This window comes from Somniosus microcephalus, chromosome 4, assembly GCF_052327205.1.
Source record: "Somniosus microcephalus isolate GS21.2 chromosome 4, FLI_Smic_1.0, whole genome shotgun sequence".
NCBI classification, from domain to species: Eukaryota; Metazoa; Chordata; class Chondrichthyes; order Squaliformes; family Somniosidae; genus Somniosus; species Somniosus microcephalus.
In genome coordinates, this window is record NC_140990.1 from 256,459,108 (window position 1) to 256,481,216 (window position 22,109).

At 46.9% G+C, this 22,109-nt stretch overlaps 1 protein-coding gene across 7 annotated transcripts in view; it reads right to left on the minus strand.

Annotated features, from left to right (window-relative positions):
• kalrna (kalirin RhoGEF kinase a) overlaps positions 1-22,109 on the minus strand; it is a 1,017,450-nt gene that overhangs the window by 451,159 nt on the left and 544,182 nt on the right. For all 7 annotated transcript variants that reach the window (XM_085986273.1, XM_085986275.1, XM_085986274.1 and 4 more), the window contains exons 12-14: positions 5,597-5,766; positions 4,869-5,043; positions 1,292-1,487 (exon numbers count right to left, since the gene is read on the minus strand). In XM_085986273.1, coding sequence (XP_085842399.1) covers positions 1,292-1,487; positions 4,869-5,043; positions 5,597-5,766 — 541 coding nt within the window. The remainder of the gene's footprint in view (positions 1-1,291; positions 1,488-4,868; positions 5,044-5,596; positions 5,767-22,109) is intronic.

Below are 22,109 nucleotides of genomic sequence, written 5' to 3' on the forward strand. Positions count from 1 at the left end.
CTGTGTGAAATGCTATACAGAGGTCAAGGAAGTTGTTTAATGCACCACAAACACAAACAAAGAACGTAACTGATGATGGCAGTCTCCGTGCAGTGGGCAGGGCAGAAACTGGAACATGGGAGAGAGGAATATGGAGCTGGGTGATGCCATCATGTTCGAGAACTTTGGAGAGGAAGGGTAGGTTGGAGTTAGGGTGGTAGTTGGAGAGATAAGAGGGATCCTGGGTTGCCTTTCAGATTAGAGGGGCGATGACAGAAGTCTTGAATGATTGGGGTGGTTGGGGGCGGGGGGGGGGGGCAGCGGGAATGGGGGTTGTGAAACTACGCCTAAATAGAGGGAGCCACTGACGGTGTCAAACAGCATTGGGCTGAGCAGAGGTAGTTGTCTGGTGAGTTGAGTGAGGAAGATGCAGGAGTAAATGAGCTTGATAGGGGAGAAGCTACTCAGTGAAATGGGCTTGGGGCAAGTATGTGGAGGGGACTGGGGATAATACAACCACACCATATCCTCGGCAGCATTATTATGGGACATAACATTTTAAGGTGCAACAGTAAAGCATTTCTGCATCTTTGGAACAAACACAGCCACTAATGAAAAGCAGGAAAAGGTATTACAAGCTGTGTTGCATGATCCCATTGATCTAGCAATACAATGGTAAATAATTCAAGTATAATGAAAAGCAGAGGTAAAATTAGGTTGCCTGTTATATGCGGCAAGTCTATACGTAGGGGTTGCATTTAGTAGAAAAAAGTAATTGGACTTAAACTGTAGATTTCAACCTGCAGCATCAAAATTGTCCGAGTGTGAACAAGTAGGTGAATGTGTAAAACCACTATTGGGGCACCAAGGTCTTGGATTGTGATGCACCACCCTCACTAGGCAGGATCTACTAGACCACTAGGAGTGGAATTTGTCTGAAATGAACTACAAGAGATCAGACTGATTATCCTACTAGCCCGCAAGCAGCATGATACACTCCAACTAAATCACTAGAGACAGCACACATTTCTACTAGACCACAAGCGGTATGTTGTTAAGTACTGCATGTAAAGCTTATTAGAACTCACTCTGATTCTCCCCACCCTCCTGGCTAGAAGAAAGATGCATGAGCTAAGTGATAATGTAACTTACTGCCAGGTCTCTGTCTGTGGTGCTGTGAAACATCTGCCTGCTCAGCAATGGCACGGCTCCAGAACTGGAGGGATGAACCACATCCAACCACTTCATGACACCCATAATTAAAAAAGAACTTACGCAAGAAGCAGTGAAAGGAACCATGCTTCTACAGTACCTGACGCTTGCACTTCCATAATGTACTGATGTAAATCTTGGCCCTGCTGAATGACATCAAATGTCATGTTGTTCATGGCCAGCTTGCGTTCTGTGTGTCGCTGCAGTCGCTGTTCAGCTAAAGTCAGGTCCTCTGTATTAAAGTCATTCATTTGACGGAGAAGATCTTCATTCCAGGCGTCTAACTCTGCTGTCACCTAATAACGTACCACAGATATAGACAGGTGACACAAAGTTTGTGATAAGAGGATGCATTATGTTAAAGATGGATGTTAAAGAGCTCATTTCTCTGATACAAAAGAAAAGGAAAAATTGCTTTTTATTCTGTAAGTGATCAAATCCATCTGGATGAGTTGAGCAGAGCCTCCCCCTTTGTATGGCTGAGTAGCTCCCTGCCTATGGATATGTACATATATAAAAGAGTGTAAATGCAACATTTAAAAGAAAACCCTATTTTGAATAGAAAGTTAAAAGGGATAGCAGAAAGTGCTTGTGGAGTAAGGTTGTGAGGCTGCTATCTGGTTATACAGGTGCACGATCCCTTATCCGAAACCCTTGGGACCAGCTGTGTTTCGGAATTCGGAATTTTTCAGATTTCAGAACGGATAATAATGCTTATAAATGGACAAGAGGCAGCCGTTGGGTTTACCCTACAACTACACCACTAGTAACCTGGCTAGGTAACCAGATTACTATAAAGAAATAGTTAACAGCAATGTTTCCTCAAAGTTGCACACGACCACGCAGTATTCTGCAAACTCCCGTGCAAGCTGCTCAAGCTTTTACACTGGAAATACCGAGAGACGCTCCACGAAAAACTTTCGGTTTTCAGAGCTTTTCGAATTTCGGAAGTGCGGATAAGGGATAGTTGACCTGTACTAGCATGTACCCAATACAGCACCAGCACATAGAGCTACCACAGAAATACATAGAAATGCATACAAGTTACAACAGGGAAGCAGGCTATTTGGTCCAACCAGACCGTGTCAGCACTTAGACTTCACGCGAGCAAATACTTTTAATCACATTTACCCATCCTGTTCCCATATCCCTTCTGAAATTCGTGCTGGCTACTTCTAACTATTTTTTTCTTTCTCTAGATACATGGGATTCAGGAGTCCCCAATTTTGAGCATTCGGGGTGGGGTGGGCGAGGAAAGCAAGGCCAAGTACCCTGCGCCAGAATGGTGAGCACCAAGGAGATATTGGGCCTCATAGTCAGAGAGCCTGCACAGCGCAACGGGGCATCATTTTACAGACCTTGATTGGATCCACCCTCAACCTTGATGGGTGAGCGAGACTTGGAACAGGATAGTTTAGAATGAGTTGAAGTTTACAGGGCTGGAGGGGGGGGGCGGGCGGTGGGGTGCGGGGTGGAGAATGGAAGGCTGACCAGGAGAACATTGGAATAATCGAGTCTGGAGATGACAAAGGCATGAATGAGGGTTTCATCAGCAGATGGGTGGAGGCAGGTGAAGTTATAGAGGTGGAAGTAGTTTGATTTTCTGACAGAAAGAATATGAGGGTTGAGCTCTGCTCCGGATCAATTAGGACACTGAGGTTGCAAACAGTCTGGTTTAGCCTGTGACAGTGGCCAGAAAGGGGGACGGAATTAGTGGCAAGCATACAGAGTTTGTGGCGAGAGCTAAAGACAATGGTTTCGGTCTTCCCCATGTTTAGGTGGAGGAAATTGCAGCTCATCCAAGAGTGGATGTTAGACAAGCATTCTGACAACACAGAGCCAGTGGAGTGGTTGAGAGACTAAGATAGCTCTTTCAAAGATCTGGCACAGGCACGGTGGGTTGAATGGCCTCCTTCGGTGCTGTATAATTCTATGCTTCTATAAGTGGTGGAGAGGTAGAACTAACTATGCAAGCCTACCTCATGTTTACAGATGATGTCGCCAAGGGCCAACATGTGGATGAAGATGAGGAAAGGGGTCAAGGATAAATCTTTGAGGTAATGAAGTAGGGACAGGAAAAGAAGTCATTGCTGGAAATGATCTGGCTATGATCAGATCGGTAAGAGTGGAACCATGCGAGGGCAGCCTCACAGGGTTGGACAATTGAGGGCAAGTGTTGGGAGACGATGGTATGATTCACCATGTCAAAGGCTGCAGCGAGGTTAAGGAAGAGGATGAGGGATAGTACACTGCAGCCACAGTCACAGAGATTGTTATTTGTGACTTTGGTTAGGTTGCTTTGGTTATGTAGCAGGAAGAAAATCTGATTGGAGGGATTTGAACAGGGGGTTGAGAGAAAGATAGGCACAGATTTGGGAGCCAAAAACACGTTCAAGAACTTTGGAAAGGAAAGGGAGATTGGAGATGAGGTGGTAGCTTGCAAGGACAGAGGTGTCAATGGCAATGTTACCTCTAATTTTTTTTGGCCCTGTGTGGCCCCTTTAAGGCACTGCGTGGGCCATTCAAAATAGTGCGCATGCGCGGTTTTTACATTGAAACGCTGGCAAGCCGGCTGCGTGGGTTCCCTGGAGCACTGCGCGGCCACACAGCTTACGGGAACATTGGCCAAGGGCGTATTTCTGATGAGAGAGGTGATGGCGGCTGTTTTGAAAGGGAGCAGGACTGTACCTAAGGAGAGGGAACCATTTACCATGTCAGCTACCATGTTGGGCTCAGAAGAGAATTTGGATGATCAGCAGTTCAGTAGGAATGAGGTCAAGGGAGCAGGATGTGGGTCTCGCAGTCTTTAAAATGCAAATTGAGCAATAGTGACAAACCTCACCATTCATCCACACCTCAAATCCTGCTATATTGAGAACCAGAGAGAGCTATAAGTTGTTCATATCCACTTAAAATCTATCTTTTATTATGCAAATTAGATTCCTCACCATTTTCATTTATCATTCTCGTCTCCCTTCCTAATGCAGTTTAAATAAATGTAATTTAAAAATTCCACTTAAGACTTGTTCCTTATGCAAGTTTGTGCAACATGCTGTAATCAGAGATCCTAATAGGTGTCCTTGGAAGAGTTAAAATTCTAAAGATTTCTACTAACTTCTCTTTAAATAAGGCAACACGTTTTTGTCATACTATCAAACTTATGACAGCAGTCTGACAACATTAATTAAAGATAAGCAGATACAGGACCGTTCTAGTGACCACAGCAATGAAAGGCACTGTGCTCATAAAAAATCAGAATATGTCATCCCATTTTAGACTCCTTGGGGCAGAGAAATTCAGTTGGTTAGCGCCTCCCGTTAGCGCCTGGCTGGGGTGCTAATGGGGCGCTAGTGAAGTAGCGCAGGGGCGAGGTGAATCCAGCGCCGCACGCCCAATTCAGTCGCCCCTTAGCGCCGCCGCTAACCGTTAATGCCTGGCGCTAAATCTCAAACTTTTCCAAAGTTAGCGCCCACTCCTGGGCTATAATGAATTTCTCCCCCTTACTTCTTTAACTCACAATCCCCATCCCCCCGGCCATCTCCATCTCCAGTTTTATAAGAGTGTTAACAGCTGAGCTCTGTAGACCCCAGACCTGACGGGACACAGACACATCTCCCTAGAGAATGACTCCATCTGTTTGCTAAAGATCGATGCTGCCATGTGAACCCAGGACTTACCTCAATTGTGTACTGCTCAAAAATCCGAAGCTGTAAGAAAATATCTAACTTGATTTTTCGCTCATGGAAAAGCTCTTCCATCTGTCCCTGGGCTTCATCGAGCTGCTGGAGAACACTTTCAATGTGGCTGATGGAGCTATTGTGTGGGGTTTTATTGTTGGAAATTGCAGAGTCCCTGTGGCAAACCAAGAGTTTAGCATTAAAGCAATCCAAACAGCAGAAAGCAGTGGCTGCAAGCTTTCAACTGTACTCACTACCTGGAAACAGACAAACTCTAAAAGGATTGATGAAGATGCTCTCAGTGTTCATTCAGTGTGATAACTCAAAAAATGCAACTCAAACAAAGAACATGCTTTCTTGCATGATCTGACATTTGACCTCAAAACACTAACAAGGACGTGAAGTACATTAATCCACATTGATTTTCTTTCAAAAGCGGTTAAGAAAAAATATTTAATTCTACTTTAGACAAATTTACAGAACCAAAGGATTGCCATTGAAATAAATGATATATGAAATCTGTTTTAAAATAAATACTTCCAAAAATAATAAATTTGTACAATAACATTTCAGATAGATCTATAATGGATGATCAAGCATGAGTGCTTTTTGCTGTAAAGACAGTTTGTTGTGTTACTGATTACGGTATACCTGAAACACTGCTCAGAATAAGGAACATGTCCCATTTGATTTCTTTTTTTCCTTTACCTGCGATCTGCACCACTCACCTGAGCTGCTGAATTAGGTCCTCGCCTTCCTTTATGACATTCAAGGTTGCCTCAAGTGTTGCGGTTTGTTGCTGCTGGAACTGTTTGATAAGTTCCTGTACTGCATCCACCGAATCAGCACAAACATCTTCCAAGAGCTCCTTTTGGAGCTCCTCCATCCATGCCCACAGCTGCAGGAGGTGAAAAATAGGAATGACACAGAAATTGAGATATAAACCTCTGTAGAGGGACACAGTCCCTACATCTCTTGTGGCTTGTTGTATTCTGTGTGGCCATGAATTCCTCACTAGGTACATGCAAAACCTTAAAATATTCCTTGCGGGCCATCTGCCACTTTAGTAGTTGGCCAATGAGGCATTTTCTTTGACTGTACGTCCTCCTTTTGCCACAGTTCACATGATCTAGTTTAAAAGCTTCAAAGCTTCAGGCATAATTACAGCAGTTAAGAAAGGTCACTTCAGCTTTACTGAAGCACTGCCCAACAAACCAGTGCCTTAAAGATGTTTCTGTAAAACATTATTTGCCTTTGCAAATGTATCAGTGGCACCTGAAAAAGCTCTTAAATCTTACACACAAATTACAAACCAATCATACAATTGTGCGTATGTTTAGAAACAGTCAATCTACTGCAGGTAGGTTTAGAACAAATGCTTTCATTAAAGGGTATTATTGTTTGTTTAAGTAAGATATGTATAAAGAAAGATGCCGGTAAAGCACAATACTTAATTAGTTCTGCAAAGCAATGAGGACAATAGTGACATTGACTTGAGTAAAAATTAAACTAGAAACAGAAGAAGAGTTTGTGCTAATGAGGAACTTTGACATAATGCAGCCCAAATTGCCTGTACAGCAAACACAATAACATCTGAGATAAGATAACAGGAATATACGCTGCCTGAAAACTGTTCAATAAAACAACAATCCATATATTATATTTTAAAAAATCTTATGTAGGGCATGTACTTCCTGTCCATAGATCTTACTTGCTGTTGTCATCATTTCTGGTCACACCTTTGCATCAACTTTTCCTATTGTAAATTCCTATATCCATATTTCCCATTCAATTCTGTTATGTTAACTATCACTGGACACAATGCAGTTACATGCTTTGGACATTAGGTGGTGCTTTTCATCACCAATTACTCAAAATGAGTTCTGGAAAAAAAACTGACTGCCATTTTTCTTCTCACTAACTGAAATTTCTAATATCCAAAATAAGGGTTTTAACAACAACTTCCATTTATATAGCACCTTTAACACAGAAAAATATTCCGTGGTTGGAGGAAGGTTTGTCAGTTCACTGACACCCACCCTCTTCCCTGCTGAGGTAGTTTCTCTGTCTTCATACATTTCTCTATTCATATCGGATGCCAAATTGTAATTTAATTTTTCGCCATGCAAAGTATCATTTGTATTCACGGAGCACCCAGCAGTCCTGAAAAGTGAACGGGTCTGAGCCATATATTTCTCCAGAGTGCTCTATCAATTGCACTTCATGGTCAGTTGGCAGGAGACACTTCTAAGAGGCAATGTACATTTGGTCCCCACTTTTAAACTGAACACCTCACCCTTGTTCACACTGAAGCATGGCTGAGAGATGTAGAAACTCACCCAAAGGCAGGTGAGCTGAAGTGGCTGATGGCTTGCGATTCAGACCTTCTACCTTTTACTTCGAAGTCTAGTTTTCCTACAGGCCAAGCTGACAGGATGCACAAAAAAACTATTGGATGTAGATGATTTTTTTAAAGCATGAACACCCTGGCTTTGACAATTCTATAGTTTCAGAAAATCTTTTTTGGTTGGCTTACTTAGGATACAATTGAAAATGGATTTTGTCGTAATTTTGAAAGCAATCATTTTATCACTTCCTATAAAATTCATGGTGTGGAGATGCCGGAGTTGGACTGGGGTGGACAAATGTAAGAAGTCACACAACACCAGGTTATAGTCCAACAGCTTTATTTGAAATCACAAGCTTTCGGAGCGCTGCTCCTTCTTCAGGTGAAGTGGAGAAATGCATAAAGACACAGCTTATATAGTCAGAGAATCATGTCAGATGTTTACAGGTAACCTTTCCAACTGCCATTTATCACACCTCGGCAGAGAGATAATCACAGCAGTCAAAGGTGTGAATGGTGTCCAAACAGGTCAGTCAGGGAAACATTACATCAAAGAACAATGAGGTGGGGTCACAAGGGGTCAAATATTGCAGATGCTGGGGTCTGTATGAAAAACAAAAAAACAGACAAAAAACATTTTTTTTTGGCTGGAAATCACAGCAGGTCCGGCCGCATCTGTGTAGAGAGAACAAGCCAATGTCGACTCGAGTCTGGATGACCATGCGTCAGGTGGGGTTACATGTAGCGTGACATGAACCCAAAATCTCGGTTGAGGCCGTCCTCATGGGTGCGGAACTTGGCTATCAGTTTCTGCTCGACGATTTTGCATTGTCGTGTGTCTCGAAGGCCGCCTTGGAGAATGCTTACCCGAAGATCGGAGGCTGAATGTCCTTGACTGCTGAAGTGTTCCCCGACTGGGAGGGAACACTCCTGCCTGGTGATTGTTGCGCGGTGTCCGTTCATCCGTTGTCGCAGTGTCTGCATGGTCTCGCCGATGTACCATGCTCCGGGGCATCCTTTCCTGCAACGTATGAGGTAGACAACGTTGGCCGAGTCACATGAGTATGTACCATGTACCTGGTGGGTGGTGTCCTCACGTGTGATGATGGTATCTGTGTTGATGATCTGGCATGTCTTGCAGAGGTTGCTGTGGCAGGGTTGTGTGGTGTCGTGGTCGCTGTTCTCCTGAAAGCTGGGTAATTTGCTGCGAACGATGGTCTGTTTGAGGTTAGGCGGCTGTTTGAAAGCGAGTAGTGGAGGCGTGGGGATGGCCTTAGCGAGGTGTTCGTCGTCATCGATGACATGTTGAAGGCTGCGAAGAACATGGCGTAGTTTCTCCGCTCCGGGGAAGTACTGGACGACGAAGGGTACTCTGTTGGTTGTGTCCCGTGTTTGTCTTCTGAGGAGGTCTATGCGATTTTTCGCTGTGGCCCGTCGGAACTGTCAATCGACGAGTCGAGCGTCATATCCCGTTCTTACAAGGGCATCTTTCAGTGTCTGTAGGTGTCCATCGCGTTCCTCCTCGTCTGAGCAGATCCTGTGTATTCGCAGGGCTTGTCCATAGGGGATGGCTTCTTTAACGTGGTTAGGGTGGAAGCTGGAGAAGTGAAGCATCGTGAGGTTGTCCGTGGGCTTGCGGTAGAGTGAAGTGCTGAGGTGTCCGTCTTTGATGGAGATTCGTGTGTCCAGGAATGAGACCGATTCTGAGGAGTAGTCCATGGTGAGTTTGATGGTGGGATGGAACTTGTTGATGTTATCGTGTAGTCTTTTCAGTGATCCGGCTCAAAGTGGAGAGGATCTCCAAGAAGATCGCGCATATTGACACAGACATCAAGTTTCTACAGAGATGCAAGAAAGCAGACAAGATCCCGAAAGGACTACAGATCACTAACCCACTCAAGTCGACCTACAACACAGACTACGCTGAGAGACTCTGCCGTCGTACCTCTCGCACACTCCTCAACCATCTCGTACACCAGCTCTACAGCAGACGCCGCAACCTCGAAACCGAGATGGAGTCCATGTTCTCAGCCTGTGCTCAGGACGCAGCAGACCAGCTACGAGACACCGCCAAACAAACAAGGCAACGGAACTACGCTACCTACATGCACACCAAGAACAGGAAGCTTGAGAAACTTGGCATCACCAGCAGCAGAAACCAAGCCTCCCCCGGTACCACGGTTGAAACCACAGGGAAATCCATCATCAACCTGTCCGACCACACCCTTCAACCAGACGAAATTGAAGTTCTCAGCCGAGGGCTCAATTTCTGCCCCACCACCAAAATGGACCCCATCGGTCTCGCGGCAGACACAGAGGAATTCATCAGGAGAATGAGGCTCCGGGAATTCTTCCACAAATCCCAAGATGTCAGCAGCGAACCCAATGAGACAATCAATGATCCGGAACAGCAGACAGAGGGATCCGCAGTGCAGCAACCGAAGAAGAAAGAGTCAAATTGGACCCCTCCGGAGGGTCGCTGCCCTAAGCTTGACATGTATGCTCAAGCTGTCAGGAGATGCATCAACGCCAGATTCATCAGCCGCACTCACAAGACAGTCCAGAATGTCACCCGAGCACAACGCAACGCCATCCACGCTCTCAAGACCAACCGCAACATCGTCATCAAACCAGCAGACAAAGGAGGTGCCATCGTCATACAGAACAGAACGGACTATTGCAAAGAAGTATACCGACAACTGGACAACCAGGAACACTACAGACAGTTACCCGCAGGTCCGACCAAAGAACACACCCGCCAACTCAACAGACTGATCAAAACCTTCGATCCAGACCTTCAAAGCATCCTACATGCTCTCATCCCACGTACTCCCCGCGTGGGAGACTTCTACTGCCTCCCAAAGATACACAAAGCCAACACACCTGGACGTCCTATCGCATCAGGCAACGGAACCCTGTGTGAGAACCTCTCTGGATATGTCGAGGTCATCCTGAAACCCATCGTACAGGGAACCCCCAGCTTCTGTCGCGACACTACAGACTTCTTACAGAAACTCAGCACCCACGGATCAGTTGAACCAGGAACACTCCTCGCCACGATGGACGTCTCGGCACTCTACACCAGTATCCCCCACGATGACGGCATCGCTGCGACAGCCTCAGTACTCAACACCAACAACAGCCAATCTCCAGACGCCATCCTACAACTCATCCGCTTCATCCTTGACCACAATGTCTTCACCTTCGACAACCAGTTCTTTACCCAAACACACGGAACAGCCATGGGGACCAAATTCGCACCCCAATACGCAAACATCTTCATGCACAAGTTCGAGCAAGACTTCTTCGCTGCACAGGATCTCCAACCAACGCTATACACCAGATACATCGACGACATTTTCTTCCTATGGACCCACGGTGAAGAATCACTGAAAAGACTACACGATAACATCAACAAGTTCCATCCCACCATCAAACTCACCATGGACTACTCCTCAGAATCGGTCTCATTCCTGGACACACGAATCTCCATCAAAGACGGACACCTCAGCACTTCACTCTACCGCAAGCCCACGGACAACCTCACGATGCTTCACTTCTCCAGCTTCCACCCTAACCACGTTAAAGAAGCCATCCCCTATGGACAAGCCCTGCGAATACACAGGATCTGCTCAGACGAGGAGGAACGCGATGGACACCTACAGACACTGAGAGACGCCCTTGTAAGAACGGGATATGACGCTCGACTCGTCGATCGACAGTTCCGACGGGCCACAGCGAAAAATCGCATAGACCTCCTCAGAAGACAAACACGGGACACAACCAACAGAGTACCCTTCGTCGTCCAGTACTTCCCCGGAGCGGAGAAACTACGCCATGTTCTTCGCAGCCTTCAACATGTCATCGATGACGACGAACACCTCGCTAAGGCCATCCCCACGCCTCCACTACTCGCTTTCAAACAGCCGCCTAACCTCAAACAGACCATCGTTCGCAGCAAATTACCCAGCTTTCAGGAGAACAGCGACCACGACACCACACAACCCTGCCACAGCAACCTCTGCAAGACATGCCAGATCATCAACACAGATACCATCATCACACGTGAGGACACCACCCACCAGGTACATGGTACATACTCATGTGACTCGGCCAACGTTGTCTACCTCATACGTTGCAGGAAAGGATGCCCCGGAGCATGGTACATCGGCGAGACCATGCAGACACTGCGACAACGGATGAACGGACACCGCGCAACAATCACCAGGCAGGAGTGTTCCCTCCCAGTCGGGGAACACTTCAGCAGTCAAGGACATTCAGCCTCCGATCTTCGGGTAAGCATTCTCCAAGGCGGCCTTCGAGACACACGACAACGCAAAATCGTCGAGCAGAAACTGATAGCCAAGTTCCGCACCCATGAGGACGGCCTCAACCGAGATTTTGGGTTCATGTCACGCTACATGTAACCCCACCTGACGCAGGGTCATCCAGACTCGAGTCGACATTGGCTTGTTCTCTCTACACAGATGCGGCCGGACCTGCTGTGATTTCCAGCCAAAAAAAAATGTTTTTTGTCTGTTTTTTTGTTTTTCATACAGACCCCAGCATCTGCAATATTTGACCCCTTGTGACCCCACCTCATTGTTCTTTGATGTAATGTTTCCCTGACTGACCTGTTTGGACACCATTCACACCTTTGACTGCTGTGATTATCTCTCTGCCGAGGTGTGATAAATGGCAGTTGGAAAGGTTACCTGTAAACATCTGACATGATTCTCTGACTATATAAGCTGTGTCTTTATGCATTTCTCCACTTCACCTGAAGAAGGAGCAGCGCTCCGAAAGCTTGTGATTTCAAATAAAGCTGTTGGACTATAACCTGGTGTTGTGTGACTTCTTATAAAATTCATGTAACATTTTCTTTAGCATCTGTGGCATTCTATTGCACTAAGGTTCAGCAATCCATAAATCTTCTGATAACAAAAGAGGGAGAGCGCAAGAAGATAGTGCATTACCAGGGAGACTGCAGTGGTATTCCGCAGTTATCTTTGGGTTATCAGTGACAAATCCTGGATAATCTCTTCCACCAACATGAACAAACAAGGTAGTCAACAGTTGGGTGATATAATAATAGTAATAAATCAATCATACTTTGAGCTAAACACTGACATAGAATGCTTTGAGGAAAGCAGAATTCAATGGTAGACACAAATATAGCATGGTCACAAGCCTGTCAAGTTTCACCAATGTGTAAGGTCAATTCCCCATTACTGTTCTATGGATTTACCGTTACAGTAGCCCCGAACACCTGATGAAGGACGGCACCTAAAACATTATTTTATCTTTTTCTTTCAGAGGTTCATCAGCCTACTGTTTATTTGCAAGATTCTCTGTTTTTATTTCAAACTTTCTAGCCTGTGTGGTTTTCTTTCTTTCTTCAAATATCTGGCCTCATTCCAATTTCTGTTAGTTCGGTTTTAATGAGTTAGCATGGGTATTGGCTCCACTTCTCCCATCTTCAAAGTAAAGAAACTCTGTTTTATGATATGATTTAACCACACAATTGATATTGGTAAATTTATAGCATGGTGTGGATATACATTAGAATGAATTTACCAAGGTGAGCATGGCATGCTGCTTCATACCATACTTGACATGTTACATATCAGAAGCAAGAGAAAGCTGCAGAGAGATATTGGACCATTTACCAGTGATAGCAGAAGGTACTGTTTGGAACAGGGTGGGGGAAGAGATGCTTGGACTGGGCGAGGAGTATAATGGAGCGACTGGTTGGAAAACCACAGTATCACAAGTACAGGAATATTCCTGGGAGAAACTGCCTCTGCATTATAAAAATATCTCCTTAAAATATTCCCATTTTGCCTCAGCACTTTCCCTTTAAATAGTTCTTTCCATTTAATTCCTTTTATACAGCATTTCTTCCTCTCAAAGACTGCACTCCTGAAATCCAATTTCTTAGTAGTTTTATTATGTGTTCTGTCCTCATTCCAACTTTAGAATTAACAACTATTAAAGCTTGACCTCAAATGTTCAATTACTTCAACTTGGCTTCTAGTTCCCTTCTCATTAATTAGAATCAAATCCAGTATTGCCATCCCCTTTGTAGGTTCCCTCACCTGGTGTTTACAAACAGATTTCTGAAGAACTTCAATGAACTTTCTCAAGCATACAGATTGTCCCCACTATAATTCTGTCAGTGTCAAGATGATTAGATAGATGACCTCTAGTTTCTCCCTTTCCAATAAAATAGGATTTTATTGACCGGCTTGGTCAAGTCCCAAACCCTAGTACTGTACTTGGGAAGCAACACTCCATTTGGGATTCCTGGTCACACTCAATCACTCTTACCACGGAGTATTCTATGACTGTAGTGTTACCTTTAATTTGATCTGTTCCCTGTTCATTTGAGCAACCATTTGCTTCCCTGTGCTGTTGGCCTGTTTTGGGTTTCTGTTCAGTGCAGTTCCATTCTTGAGTGCCAGTGCTGAAAATCTGTTGTACAACTCTAGTTCCACAGGTTTCCTCTGTTTCTGCCTAGTTTTTTACAGGCCGTAGGGCTGCCATTCATATGTTAATTTGCTGCACTATTATCTCAGTGGTGAACTTCATGGGCGCAACGTCCAGATACTTTTCCTTCTTGCGTTTAATGTGCAGTGTAGCTATTTAGTTCTCCAGCACACAATTAGTTTATTGAGGGATTCAATTAAGCAGTACTTCATGCAAGCCTACTCCCCTAGCTATCTTGTCGATCCAGGATGGTCTAGACCCTGTAAGCTTAACAGGCATCTCAATGTGTGACAACGAGCGATCATTTTCAAATTTTTAGAATGTACCTATAGAAACTAACTTCTCCCCAGCTCTATCTCCCTCAGTACCACTTTTCCTTAAATGAGAAAATTTGTTCTTAGTCATTCTGCTGTAAGCCTCAAATATAGTAATAAAAATAGAAATATTTAAACGTATTATACACATTGTATACTATTTACAATACAATCCTGAAGACCTATATTGAGGGGAAATCTGAACTTTATACAAAACCAATTAAAAAAAATACAACTGGTGTCAGCTGTATGCAATGGCACTGAAGCCACAATGATAGTTAACATTTAAATCTAAACTAGATTAAAAACAGACTATCAATGAAGTGTAGTTGATCTGTCCTCCCTCTTACTCTAGATGCCATGTACAGATGTATCAAAAATTGGTAGACTCTGGCCTAGAAATTCAGTATAGCCACGTTCGGGGCGCTACAGTCGGGCGGCCGCTAAAGTTTGCGCCCGGCGCAAGTTCGCGCCACCTTCGCCGATATTCAGTCGCATCGCCCCAAGAGGTTGCTGCTGCGCTAAAACAGGCGATGCACGACTATCATTAGGCGCTAAGCCGGCGGTCCGGGGCGATACCCCCGAGGGCGGGCGCAGCGCAGGTGCGGCGAGTTGCTGATTGACGGCAGACACTCTGGCGCCGGTCAGCTCTTAAAGGGGGAGGGTGGACTTGTCTGGCTGCCATGCCCTGCGCACTGCAGCCCTGAAGCAAGGCCTGACCAATGCTGGTTCATCAGTTCTACGCCCTGGACCATGGGGAAGCCCGCTATTCTTCCAAATCCCATTGTACGCTCTTGCTGCTTGTCCAGGGTCATGGGGAAGGAGATGTACTGACGTCTCCTTCTGAAAAGGGCATTGTTCACCTGTCGGATGCAGCAATGTACCGCGAACTGGGAGATGTTGGCAATGTCCCCAGTAGCGGATTGGAAGGAGCCGGTGGCATAGAAGTTGAGAGCCACCGTCACCTTCACTGCCACCGACAGAGACGTCCTGCTCCTCAGCTGTGGCTGCAGATCTCTGCGAAGCAGGTGGCAGATCTCAGTGACCACCTCCCTTCTGAATCGCAGCCTCCGAACACACTGCTCCTCAGACATGTTCAGATATGAGAACTGCTGGCGGTATACCCTGGGTGGGTAAGGCCTCCTGTGCCGACACCTGTTGGCCCTTCTCCGTCTGGCCATGACTGGCACTCTCTCACGGCATCTCTGATCCCTTTGAATGCAATGCAGAAAGCCAACGTTTCCACCCATTACAGTATATATGGCGACTCAAGGCTATGGCACTGAAAGTGAAATCCAAGTGCAAAGCTCTGGCCTGAAGCCAGAAGTACCTGTGCGAGCGCTGAGTCAAAGCAGAAAGCTCTCTGCCTTTGTCTCTCACACAGAAGGATTGGCACAAAATGGCTGTCACTTATAATGCAGGAGGAGTCCCCTTTAAATAGCGCCCCCCGCACCCCGCAGCGACTGGGAACCATTCCCCTCTACCAGTCGCTGGGGGCGCCAGGCGCAAAGAAGGGCGGCGCCACTGAAGTTCCGGTTTGGGGCGCACAAAGGGCGTTGCACGATGAAATGACGTCAGGATCTGCGCGCGCAGCTGAGCACGCGCAAAGACTTTGCGCCGACGCTAAATCTCTAGTGAAGTTGGGGAGAGGCGCAGATCGCGCTGCGCCCGTCCGCTAGCCACCTAGCGCCCAACATCTCCTCCTCCTAAGGCGCTACCGGCTGGCGCAAACAACTGAATTTCTAGGCCTCTGTGTCTTAAATGTTACCGATTAACTAACTGTCACTTTCACACTCTAAATTGAAAATTATTTTTAGCGACATCCACATCCATTTCACCATAAATGTCATCAGCGACATTTACTAACCTGGCTGTCAGCATCCACAGTGACTGCTGACAGTGTAAAATCTGTATCAGTACTCAAAAGTGCCAACATAAAACAAACTGCACCTATTATGAAACTAACTGAAGATGTGGATGAACCTCAGCATTCAGTTATAAACTGCTGGAGCGTTACTTCTGTAATTTCTGACATTCTAATAACTCCTCAATCAGATTACAGTCTAGTATTCACTGCCAGGTACACATTACTTCCTTAACACTATAGAAGATTAGTATGGAATATATTGCTGAGAAGGTAGGTTTCCATCCTGGTATTTTAACAAGTTTATAATGCTATACCTTCCATATTGTTTTAAAGTTCATGGTACGAAAGGGGTTATTCATAACTGGGTAGAAGTCTAAAAAATGTATAACTGACTTCATGCCCAAGAATGTTAGTGAGTTCTCAGCTAAGCCCATAATAATGGAGAATTTAGACGAGTGCTGGTGTTTGCCCATAGTGAATTAAAGGGAACTGTATATAGGTCTTAATCACAGTAAAAAAATAATAATTACCTTGCTATCAAGAGCCACAGCCCGTCTGCAAACTTTAGTTATTTAAAAATAAAACCTTCTTCTTCTCCTAAAATCCAGCTGAAGTACAGTTCCACCAAAGCCAAGCACCCCGCAGTACCTCACTCAAGAAGCCATTCTTCATGTGTGAGCCTAGGATAGTGGGTTTAGCAGGTTATTCATGTGTGTGTGAGGGGTGTGTGTGTGGGGAGTGCGTGTGGGGTGTGCGTGTGGGGTGTGTGTGTGTGGGGTGTGTGTGGGGTGTGTGTGGGGTGTGTGTGGGGTGTGTGTGTGGGGTGTGTGTGCGGGGTGTGTGTGTGCGGGGTGTGTGTGCGCGGGGTGTGTGTGCGCGGGGTGTGTGTGTGTGGGGTGTGTGTGGGGTGTGTGTGTGGGGTGTGTGTGGAGTGTGTGTGTGTGTGGGGTGTGTGTGTGGGGTGTGTGTGTGGGGTGTGTGTGTGGGGTGTGTGTGTGGGGTGTGTGTGTGTGGTGTGTGTGTGGGGTGTGTGTGTGTGTGTGTGGGGTGTGTGTGTGTGTGGGGAGTGTGTGTGTGTGGGGTGTGTGTGTGTGGGGTGTGTGTGTGTGGGGTGTGTGTGTGTGGGGTGTGTGTGTGTGGGGTGTGTGTGTGTGGGGAGTGTGTGTGTGTGGGGAGTGTGTGTGTGGGGAGTGTGTGTGTGGGGAGTGTGTGTGTGTGGGGAGTGTGTGTGTGGGGAGTGTGTGTGTGTGTGGGGAGTGTGTGTGTGGGGGGAGTGTGTGTGTGGGGTGTGTGTGTGTGTGGGGAGTGTGTGTGTGTGTGGGGAGTGTGTGTGTGGGGGGAGTGTGTGTGTGTGGGGAGTGTGTGTGGGGGGAGTGTGTGTGTGGGGTGTGTGTGTGTGTGTGTGGGGAGTGTGTGTGTGTGGGGAGTGTGTGTGTGTGTGTGGGGAGTGTGTGTGTGTGTGGGGAGTGTGTGTGTGGGGGGAGTGTGTGTGTGTGGGGAGTGTGTGTGTGGGGGGAGTGTGTGTGTGGGGGGAGTGTGTGTGTGTGGGGAGTGTGTGTGTGTGTGTGTGGGGAGTGTGTGTGTGGGGAGTGTGTGTGTGGGGAGTGTGTGTGTGGGGAGTGTGTGTGTGGGGAGTGTGTGTGTGGGGTGTGTGGCGGGGGGGGGTGTGTGTGCGTATGTGGAGTATGTGTCTGGGTGCGTGTGTGTGTGTGTGTGCGCGTGCATGATGGGAGAAGGGCATCAGAGGCAAGTACAATGCCAGTCCCCAGTAACAGGACTTGGATGTCTAAATTATAAAAATTGTTGGCACATCACAAGCTGTACTGCATAGGTCCTGCAATAACGCTAAAATAGATATTCATCACGTAGCTGCTGAGGAAACTCTGAGGCTTATGATAGCAGTTACCTGGAGGCCAGGTAAGGTGGCCTGCCCATATATCGTCCTGGGTGTGTGCATTAAGTGAATAGTCATCAGCAACTAATTGCAAATAATCTTCATGCTGTCCTTGACGAAGTGTGGATGGAGTCTACTCAAGTTAAGAAGTTTCCAAATATACAAAATCTGCTGAGCACACCTGCATTCAGATCTTTTGTGACATGAATTACTGCTTTAAAGATACTGGGGGAGAAATTCAGTATCGCCCCATTTGGGGCGCAATTATCGGCCGGGCGCAAAGATTAACACCTGGCGCTAATTATCGATTCTGACTGCAAACTTGGCTTCTATCACCCCTGGAGGTGATTGGAGTGCTAAATCAGGCGCTACACACCTCTCTTAAGGCGCTAACGCCGAGGAGCGAGGCGCTACCTCAGATCACTGGCGAAGCTCATGTGATGTCAGTCAGCAATGGAACACAGACACAATGGCACCGACCAGTCCTTAAAGGGGAGGGTCGATCTTGCTCTTCATCCACAACCTGCTCATTGCAGCCTTGAATCTCGGCCTGGAGAGACCTGTACATCAAATCTGTTGGAAAGAACAATGGAGAGGCCCAGGGAAAGAGCTCAGAGTGCAGCCCCCATAGTCTCTTCTAAATCGATGCAAGGAAGATCAAATCAGAAAGAACCTGCAAAGCGCTGCTCAGTACCCAAAACTCCTCAACACAGCTTTGAATATCTCCTGCAGTCTCTCTCTCTCATTCAGAATGTGTGGTGCAAAAATTTCGCTGACAAAAAAAGGCAGGAAGCGGTCGCCTTTAAATAGCGCTCCCCCAGTCCCTTCCCGACTGCAACATGCTCCCCTCAACCTGTCGTTGCTAGCGGCAGGTGGTAAGGCAGGGGGCGTCACTCAATATCCGGTCCGGGGTGCTACCGGGGCGTTGCACTCTCGACTGACGTCACGATCTGCCGGCGCAGGAGATCGTGGTGGTAGTGTTTAGCGCCACTGCAAAATGTCTAGTTAATTTTGTGAGCGGCGCAAACATCGCCGCGCACGGGCGCTAGTTGCTTTGCGCCCCATTAGCGCCCTCTTAAGGCGCTAACGGGAGGCGCAAACCAAACGAATTTTCCCCTCACTCTGGGCAAGAACACAGCCTGGCTGGGCCCGATCGGAGATGTTCAAATGTTTTGAAAAGAATGTATACTCTAATCAGCAAACCACCATGAACAATCTGAACAAAGATTTTTGAACAGGCCTGGCATTTGTAAAAGGAGAACTGATCCAGGCCTTTCTACACCATTTTGGTTGAGCTGCAGAGGGAGATAGAAAAAGAATTCTCTGAAACTTGATAATGACGGAAGGTGCTCCAGGTCTAGATTGGCCACCTCAATGTCAGGTAGGGTTAATGGAGAAAATGTCAAGTCAGTCTCGAGTTGAAGAAGGTTTTCTTGTTGCTGACAAAAGGAGAAAAAGTACTGAGGCACAGATTTACAAAAGAGCTAATATGCAGAGTGGGCTAGAGCGATTGCAAGGCTGTCGTGGCTGTTATAATGGTGAAAACGTCTTAGGTTCATTGCTCCATTCGGATGGAAACCTGTTCATTTTTACGTGGAAGATTAATAAAGAAATAAGAATGATGGGTATCATGGAATTACACAAGCAACTGCTTTCATTCGCGACACTGCTTACAGACTTGTCAGAGAATTGGTATAAAGTCAAGATTACCACTACAAGAATGGTAGGGAATGTTATTACAAATATTTTCATACATAGGGTTAGTAGAACATGGACTGCTTTACCACAAGTGGCGATTGAGGCAGGGGTTTAAACATTTAAAAGCGACCTGGATAAATATTTGAAAAGTAACAATGTAAAAGAATGCGGGGAAAAAGCATAGAGTAGACAGCTCTAGTTGAAGAGCTAGCACCAGCACCAGTACAGGAATAATGGGCGGAACTGCCTCCTTGTGTGGCACAATTTCTATGATTCAGATCCAGTAGGTGATGCTTCTGCTGTATCACGCAGAGGCTGACAAAGGAACACCTATATACAGGACTCCTAGCATCAGGAAGAGAAAAACATTGCATAGTTCATGACATGTTTCAGGAAGAACAGATGTGGCTGGAAGAGATCTAATTATTGTAATCATCTTTACTGAAACATACACATTTGACAGCTTTGAAACCAATGGGCTGTATTTTGCAGCCCCCAAGGGTGCGTACGAGGTGCGCATACGCCTGTAGGGGCCGCGCAGGTTCCGGGATTAAGCATGCAAATGTTTTATAGGTCGGGGGCATCCGCCCACGGTAAGCATCCGATCGCAAATATTGGGCCATAAATTTTTGTTTAGAATATTTAATTAATTGGCATGTTAATTAATTTTAAATATGTAATAAAAAAATTATTTCATGTGTTCGTGTATTTTTTAAGTGATCCCCATTCATACTTATGGGAGTTGTATGAATAAGACGCAGCAACAAGACAGTAAGACACATTGGCCGCGATTTTATCAGTGGTGTTGGGATGGTGAGGGGAGAGCTGGTTGCCAGGTTCCGGTCTCACTCCCGGCTGCAGGCACTCTGTCAAAGGGATTTTCCCTTGATTGGCCTTGTTAAGCCCGCCCTGCGGGCTTCTCGGCCAATTAACAGGAAGTGGGTCTGATGACGTCATCAGCCGGTTTCCTTAAAGGGACCACGGCCACATTCAGTTTGACAGTTGTTCTGTCAGTGTTTGACAACATTGAGTTGCTGCAAGCACTGACAAGCACTGCACAAATGTGGATGCTTACAGCCAGGCTCTCAAATGACTCCCTCCATTTGCTTATGGAGGGAGTCACAGCACGCAGGGAGGTTCTCTTCCCTTCTAAGGGCGGAAGAGACCGCCCCAGATCACCAACGCAGCCTGGTTGCACATTGCACAGGAGGGCAAAAGCAGGGAGGTCGTCGGGGGTCCCTGGCTGCAGTAGCACCAACTTTTCAATGGTCTCAGTGGATCACAAAACGTTACTGCAAAGCCACACTCAAACTCACCCTGCTGTGCCACTCAACACATCCCCATCACTCTACCTTCCATACCCTTCTCCTGCACATCCATACTCACACCAACTTACTTTGCACCTCCACCCATCCCTCTCTATCTACTTTATCACTTCCCCATCTCACCAGCCACTCCTCACACTCACCCTCATCCTACTGCAAGCATACCAACTAACAACACACAAGGGTAGGCACTTGAGAGGATTAGCCAATGTCCATGTGAAGTTTCTGGTAATGTGTTGTCATACAGTGAAATCTATTTTTCCAACACTGCCCCTTATTGGACAGATCTGAGCGCACCTTGAGAAGTGTCTTACTGAGTTCCAGTGAATGTTGAGACATAACTTACCCCTCCCCCCGCTATAGTGATGAGTGTGCATGGAATGGCTTGGGCATTAAAGGTGATGCTTCATGGTGCTGGTGTGGGATGGTGCCAACCTGGCGCATCATGTGGCAGCCAGGGTTTACAGCGTCAAGTGAAGTAAATCTGGCCATGGTGAGGCCATCGCTGGCCTCCCGGGTAGCAGTGTTGTCAGGGGCTGATGCCCTCTGTCCTGTGCAGCATCAGGTGATGGCGGAGAAGGTTGGTGATGTTGTTAGTGATGTTGGTGTGCCTGGTGATGTTGGTGTTGGGGCTGATCGTGGAAGGATTCAGAGGACCAAGGTGTGATTTTTTCAAGGGTACCGATGTTGCTGGAATAGATGGCAGCTGCAGGTGAAATGACAGAAGCGATCTGTCAATGGTGGGAGAGGTTGTTCCAATGAGGTGGCACTGGATATACAGTTGCCTCTAAACACTTGCAAGCTAAAGAAATCTCGATGGCCTAGAAATTCAGTGGTGTTAGCGCCCACTTAGCGTCTAAAGAGGTCTTTTGCACCGGCGCTGTTGGTAGCCTGGAATTCAGTGTAGCACAAATGGTGGCGTTAGCCGGTAGCGCTGCGCCGGCACCGATGACGTCATCGGTGTGCGCAGCGCCCCGGTTCCAACGCGATGCCGGCCCGACGCCCAAATTCAGTTGCGCCCGCCTCTCCCGTAGCGGGCGCAAAGAGCGTTTGTAAAACGGGGCCTTGCAGCTCCGAGAGGCCGGGGCGTAAAGGTGGAGGTGCGGCCGGCCGCTTTCCCGGCGGCCGCTTGGCCGCACCTTCCTCCCTGGACTCCCACACCACCCCCCCGCGGCATTGGTCTCTGACCCCCGCGAGCCCGGCACTTCGCCGTGGTGCCGGGCTCATTTGCCGGGGGAATCCAGCGGCGATTGCACGGCTGCAGGCAGCTCCTCCTTAAGAGAAGGAGGAGGCCTGCAGTACCCCAG